This window comes from Saccoglossus kowalevskii, chromosome 15 (assembly GCF_978046115.1).
Source record: "Saccoglossus kowalevskii chromosome 15, keSacKowa6.1, whole genome shotgun sequence".
In the NCBI taxonomy this organism is placed as follows: domain Eukaryota; kingdom Metazoa; phylum Hemichordata; class Enteropneusta; family Harrimaniidae; genus Saccoglossus; species Saccoglossus kowalevskii.
Genome location: NC_140655.1, coordinates 25,860,141 through 25,867,601, shown reverse-complemented (window position 1 = coordinate 25,867,601; position 7,461 = coordinate 25,860,141). Strand labels below are relative to the sequence as shown.

The window sequence follows — 7,461 nt, the reverse complement described above, 5'->3', positions numbered from 1 at the left end:
CTTGTTTTGAAAGCATAGACACCTGTTGAGCCAGTGCTGCAACTTCTCCATCACTTTTAGATTGGTCGTTTAATACCTCACGAACAGCAGCTTCACGTTTTGCTTTCAAAGATTTGCCCCTTTCAGTGTTTCATCCAGGGCGCGCGATTGCGCGATTCGCGCAAATACTTGAACTCAGCGCCGCCACTCAAAGGAGGACGGGGCGATCATCGCGCAAAATCGATCTTATTACCACTCCCAGCCACTCCCTCAAATGAGACGGAACACGCGTCTGACACACACTTTTTGGACTGAACCACTTACATAGCACGTATTGGGCACGAGTAATATTGCAAATGCAACATTGTATATCCTACGCGAGGGAAGTTAATTGCTTCCAGGGCAGTAGTGTGCGTGAATGCCACGTGCCTGGAATTGTTTTTGTTACATTTTATGATGTATATTCCATCAAAGCTCTTCCAAAAAATGTTGCCTTCCTGGTTGATACTAGTACGTGATGAATAAACTCTTACGTGTGATTGCGTGTGTGTTTTTTGTTGTTACATTTTATCAAGTAGATTCCATCAACGCTCCGTAAAAAACGGTGCTTCCCCTGTTAAATTTGTGATGAATAAACTATTTTGAAGTACGATTCCTTAATTATCCGAGGGAGTGAAATCATTGTTTTAATTTTTAATTAAACTTGTGACGTGATTCTGGTTTTCATTGAGCGCCAGTTTCAAATTTACGTTCTGTGTCCTGGTTTTCTGTGCGGCATCCTAGTTATTTACTACGTGAATATCATGAAAAGGGGTCGACTAATAACAACGTTTTTCAAGAAAAACGTCGATGAAAATGAAGACGAAGTCGACGAAAGCAATGATGCAAATAATGCAACGCAAAACGAAGAAACTGACAACGCTGTAGGACCTCTCGATCTGGAGTCATGTGTAGACCCGTCGTCGCCACCTGCTAAAAGGGGGAAGCAAAGTAATTTTCAGTCGTCATGGCTCAGTAAACCGGGATGGTCTGAATGGCTGGAACAACCGAAAGATGGCACGGGCATGAAGTGCAGAATATGTCTCAAATCTGGAAAGCGAAACCCATTCACTGACGCCGACGGTTGTAAAAACTACCGCACATCGACTGTTGCACGACACGCCAGCAGCGCTTTGCATTTGGAAGCTGTAAAAGCTACGATAATGCGAGCGGACATGGAAGCAGCCGTCTCTACCGTCCTTACCAAAAAGCAAGACGCCGTTATCACAGCAATGAAAACCGTATATTGGTTAGCTAAAGAGGCTATTGCTACCGATAAATATTCTTCATTATTAGAGTTATTGCGCGAGTCTGGTTGCGAACATGTTGGCAACTTGCAGGTTGGCGGTAATGCTACCTATCAGTCGTCCACGACAGCCGAAGACTTACAGCAAACAATTAGCGACGTTATAACAACTAAAGTCTCGAAACGTATTCAGAGCTGTGATATGTTCAGCATCCTTACAGACGAAAGCACTGATATATCGGTGACTGGGAGGCTGGTTATGTATATACGTATGGTAAATGAAGGATTCGATGTGGAATCTCATTTCCTCGGTAATTATCACCTCCTTGAAAAAGATGCGGCATCAATTACCGACAAACTGGTCGTCGCAGTGCAACAAAGAGAACTCGATGCTAGAAAAATGATGGGCCTGGGAAGTGACGGAGCATCGGTAATGGTAGGAAAAAATAATGGAGTTAGTGCCAAGCTAAAAGGAACAAACCCATTTTTAATAAATATTCATTGCGTCGCTCACCGACTTGCGCTATGTACCAGCCAAGCAGCCGGCGGTGTTGAATATTTAAAGCAGTACAGAGAAATTCTCACCAGTTTGTTTTATTATTTTAAGCAGTCTTCGCTCCGTTCATCACGATTTAAGGGGATAGAGAAAATTCTTGATAGCCCTGAGCTGAAGATAAAGGAGATTCACGCAGTGCGCTGGTTTGCATTTTACGATTCTTTGCAAACAGTCTACCGATCATGGAACGCACTTGTTACGTACTTCGATCAGAGTGTTCTACATAAAGATCCAAAAGGGGTTGGTTTACATAAGCAACTGACGCAATACAAGTTCGTCGCCATAACATGGTTTTTGATGGATGTCATTCCAATTGTAACTAAACTGAACTTAATATTTCAAAAGGACAGTTTAGACGTCGCGGCAATTAAACCTACCGTAGACACGACAGTCCAGCAACTGAAAGATGTACGTAGTGGATCTCTGCATGGGTATTATGAAGCCCAATTAAAAGAGCAAATCAATGAAGACGGCGAGCTTATGGGACACAAACTACAAAATCGTCAACACGTCGATTATGTTGAGAAGACCAAACGCGAATTCCTCGATAACCTTATCAAGAACATCGAAAGTCGTTTTCCAAATGATAGTACCAGTGTAGTATCGGCGTTTGATGTTCTCGCAATGCGTGACTTGTCATTCGTACCAGCTGACGAACTCTCCCACCACGGCAATGATAGAATCGAAGTACTGATTTGTCATTATGGCGAGACGAAGTACGACAGTCAAGGCAAGCCCTGCGACCCGATCATTGTCCCTGATGAGACCCGACACGAATGGTCCGTTGTGAAAAAGCTCGTCCTACAACAAGCTTATCCACGTGATAACCTATCATTGTTGTGGAAACTCATAAACAACAACCACCGTCAAACAGTGCCAAATTTGATCATCTTAGCGAAGATTGCCGTTACGCTGCCAGTTAACACGGCTATTTGCGAGAGGGGCTTCTCAGCCCAGAATAAAATCAAAACGTGTCTACGCAATAGAATTGAGGAGCGCGCATTGAATCGCCTGATGACCATTCTGATTGAAGGTCCCCCACTCAAGGATTTTGATTATGAGGAATCGCTTCGCCAGTGGAGAATCCAAAAATCGCGGCGCATATTCCTGAAAGAATAAATTTGTTTTGACCGGTTGCGTTGCCAATTCAACGTGCCCAAATTTCTAGTCGGCACGATCAAAAGATAAAATGTTGCAAACTTTTGCGTGTTTACGTTCACCTGTCAATCATTCCAACTATGTTACAGCTCTGTTTTTGTTTGAACCGTTCAGCTTGTTTCGTTCAGTTTGGCTGACTGTTTTTCTCCGCTTCAGAGCATTGATCAAATAAATCAGCACAGCAGTGGTACACAATTGATTGAGTTTCAGTATTTTCACCATGATGAGAAAATTTGCAAATAGAATAAATTAGCATATTTCTACCTAGATATTGCAGGCAAATAAAAAATCAGTGGTTCAAAAATCTCATAATATTGTGTCATCACAATTTATATTGTGTTTGCCATACTAATTTATTGAAATTATTTTTATTTGATACAATGAATATAAAATTTTTGACTAATGGTTTATTATTATCCAATTTTTTGTCAGTTAAATAATTTTATAACTTAAGTTGGTCCATGAAAATTGTTCTTAATATGACAGCAGTATAATTATTATTTGAATAGAAACATTAATATACTTACCCATGATATTCATAATTCCAACATATCCTTTTATGTTTATTGTATATTGTGTACCAAATATATTTACATTAAGTCACTCTGACTGATAAGGGTGAAAATATTTTATTGACCATGCACAAATTCAATTACTGTTTAGCCATGATGCAGCACAGGAACTGTAGTTATTAGTAACTAATAACTAATAATAATCTTCAGTGCATTTCAGATAGGTTTACTGTATTTGCATATTACAACGTCATTTGGTACAATATAGTATTGTCTTGAATCCACTCTCAGTTTTAGATAGACATGTACAATTATGTTAATAATACTTTACCGTTATACTCCCAACTTTAATAAAAAAATACAATACCCGTAACCTGTGTTAATAGCAAAATCTGTTTTGTCATCAATTTCCATTCCCCCCTTGACAAAGTGAAGTCCCCCTCAATTTTTACACCAAAGGGGGACAATCCCCCCTCATGGCTTCATCCTAGATGAAACACTGCCCTTTGACCCACCAATTTGATAACCTGGTCACGAGCATCGAAAAAACTAAGTTCTGGCTGATCTGCATTCAGTCTTCGTAACTCCATTCGCAAACTGTCATCTCGAACAGCTTCAGCTAAACGACTTTTTAACTGACTTTCTCTACCTGGTTTGAATGACGAATCTAGTTGTACGATTCTGTCATACAAACAAACTAACTGCAAGGAACATGCAATGATGTCTTCTCCATCAGACTGTGTATACGCAAAGAACTGTTGCTGTAGCTGGGGTAAACTATCACCGTCACCAAACACTCTTATAAGTATTGCAAATATCTTACTTGGATCACTTTTGACGGCATCTCCACGACCAAGTATCTCACGTCTGGCCTTACCAACAAGATGTTCAATGAGAAATGCAGCCTGTTCACTCACATCTAGTCTTCTGGAGGATATAACTGCTTGGGCATCTTCAATCCAGTCCTCTACTGACAGATCACTGGCTTTTTCAGGCTTGTCATGAAACCTGTCAAGTTTCCTACTCGGAGACATGTACACCACCTTTCCCATACCAGTACCAGAGTCTGCACTGACCTTAGATGTCTCTCGTTCCAAAGCAATCAGACGCTTTACCTCCATACTAGATGCTTCAGCATCTGCCCATGCTGCAGCCACTTCCTCATCTTTTTGTGTAACAGCCAACTCCAATGCTTTAATTCTCTGCAACATCCCTTGGACATCAGCCTCAGTAGCAGCTTGCTCTGTATCAGACATGATAGTAGGATATACAGCAAAAAGAAATTGTGAACCAGCAGTACACAAATAACATTAAACTAAAATAATCTACACTCAAGTACTAAATACATACAGTGTGACCTTAATAACAGATTATCACACAGTAAGGGATCCTATACTACTACATTCACACAATAACAGCTTCAAGTAAAATTTTTACAGTGCACCACGTGTAAAAACATACATTGCAACGATCTACTAAAAACAAGACTGAAAATTCTGTGAAATACACAAGTACTAAATAAAAATTCAAACAATTATTGTCAAACAAACTTCAATAAAAGAGTCTATTTAAAAGAGTTCACACAAACTTGTCTTTTCATCCTTGATGATGTGTCATCAGTCCAGGTTGAACATCAGTGTCTTCTATGAGAACACAGTAGCACAGTTCAGGTGAAATGTAGCACACCACCCAGGAAACACACTTTCAACTTGGCCTTAATTCTCTCTTCAAGTCAGGGTTTAAACCATGTAGAAGTCGCACTTGGATCCTGCCGACTACGCCAAAATGTAACGTGCAGATAGACACACATAGAGACACGCATGTATGTCATTCACTGCGTTCTTTTATTCCAAGTTCATACTATGGTTAAGATAACATAAAACAAAAACAAAACAAAAACCTGTGTAGACAAAATATGTAAAAACACATTAATAAGTACATTTGACTCAATGAAGTGTCAATATTATACACATTTCAATAGGCTGTCTAGCTCAGGGACTACATGTACAATTTGATATCAGGGAGATATAAATACATATTTGTCAGAAAAACAGAAAGTTTATGCTGCTGGCAAACATGATAAATAAAAACATATTCATCTAAGAAATATAACTGCAATAAATCTCAGAAATACATTTTATAGAAATATACAAAATAGCTCACCCTGACTAGAACAACTCTAAATCGAGTGAAATGCAATGCTCTCCTCAGCTTCAGGTCGCCATTCACACAGCTCGAGCTCTATATGTCAAATACATGCAATTGTACACATTTTAGAAGATTATCAAGAAAAATGTGCTTGACTGACAATAAACTCATAAAAAAATGGGCATAGAATATATATCAAGAACTTTAGCAATGATATCTGAAGGGGATGTGACATTTTATATAAAGCAGAAGTACAATTCAAAAATGTCATAGACGATATGCATTGTCATAGACGATATGCATAAAGTTCAACACAAAATATTAAAGTTTCAAAAATATTTTAAATAACAACTTCAGTAACTTCAATTACAAAGATTAAACTTACCAGAAAAACATGAAATGGTTTTCAAACTTCCAGAGACTGATAAAGATTGAAACTGGGTGAAATTGCAGACAGCAAAAGAAAAGTGTTTGCAAACAGAAGTTTACAAGATGGAGTCTGTCATGTCACATGACCTCGGCAAAAGAAGTGTTTTCTCAAAATTACAAAATACATTGAAATAATACATTACATATTCTCTACAGAAATTAATAATAAAAATAAAGAATTTACAATACATCTCAAAGGTAGAAATATGAATATTTAAAGAAAATATAAATAACACTCAAGGGTGAACAGCGCCCTCACACTCAAGAAGGGTGAACAGCGCCCCCATACACTCAAGAAGGGTAAACAGCACTCTCACATACAAAAGAAATTCCACAGCATTTTACAATTTTTGTCATTACATTGAATATTTTTTTTCACTTCCAACAAATGTGTACACTTCCTGATACATCTTCGCCAGCCAAGGTTCATTTATTCAGTCATCGCTTCAATTTTACATCAAACACTGAGCATAATTATCTAGAATGGAAGCAAAAAAATAAGTAAATCGTAATGATTAGAACACTGTAAACAGCTATAGTAAACAATACAAACTGTTTTTAAATTGTATAATGGTCACTGGCCCACGGCATCGACGCAGAAAATTGGAGCAAAAAAATATATCAATTGCGATGATTATGCACATTATTGTTTTAATTTGTGCCAATTCACAAAAAGCTTAACAATTGTTTTAGATAGTTTCCATTTTAGTCATCATAAAATGACGAAATAAATGGATAATATTAAATAGTTCAACAGAATTAATTTCTTAGAACAGTCTCTCATTGACTGAAGGGTTGTTGTATATAGCACATTCAAATCTTAAATGAGCCAAATCAAAAAAAAAAGTAGAACAAATTTACTATGACATAACTACGTTTTTGAACAAACTTAAATACTTGATTTCATCTTGATTGAAATGTGTTTTAACCACATTATCAAACATAGACATACAACATTGGTTAGTCGGTTTGTACACTTGGCACCTTGTACGACACCACAATGTGATCAATGTGGTTCTGTCAATGCTAATAAAGAAATAACCTCACACTCTATAAAAATAATCAAAAAATAATGAACAACATATTGCAGCTTATCATATGGTTATAAAGGAAGTGACATAAAAATATAACTTCCACACCCCACAATGGTATGAATGTGCGCAAGGACAATCACCTATATCCAATTCTGTCTAATAGGTGATTTTCCGTACAATTGCGAGATCTCGCGAGATGCATGAAAGACGCGCGTCGAACGTCTGCCGCAAAAATCGAACGATTTGATTTTGAACTAGAATTTCTTTATTTCGTAGCTTACATTGACCGGCCGATCTTCGACGGAGGAATATTGCTTCCGAATACCCTTACTTAATCGAAATTGCCTATCATCAAATGTG

The 7,461-nt window shown here is 37.9% G+C and overlaps 2 protein-coding genes and 1 long non-coding RNA gene across 3 annotated transcripts; 1 reads left to right on the top strand and 2 right to left on the bottom strand.

Annotated features, from left to right (window-relative positions):
* Positions 1-782: 782 nt before the first annotated feature.
* LOC146734287 (uncharacterized protein C17orf113-like) lies at positions 783-2,939 on the top strand. Its single transcript, XM_085508552.1, has one exon. It carries the CDS (start codon positions 783-785, stop codon positions 2,937-2,939), a length of 2,157 nt encoding a protein of 718 aa, XP_085364678.1.
* Positions 2,940-3,972: 1,033 nt separating this feature from the next.
* LOC146734286 (uncharacterized) lies at positions 3,973-4,767 on the bottom strand. The gene has a single exon (XM_085508551.1). It carries the CDS (start codon positions 4,744-4,746, stop codon positions 3,973-3,975), a length of 774 nt encoding a protein of 257 aa, XP_085364677.1. The 5' UTR covers positions 4,747-4,767.
* Positions 4,768-5,315: 548 nt separating this feature from the next.
* Positions 5,316-5,732, bottom strand: LOC146734285 (uncharacterized). Its single transcript, XR_014931718.1, has 2 exons — positions 5,654-5,732; positions 5,316-5,390 (listed from the first exon to the last, which is right to left on the bottom strand). It is a non-coding gene; the product is annotated as an uncharacterized LOC146734285 (long non-coding RNA).
* Positions 5,733-7,461: the final 1,729 nt, after the last annotated feature.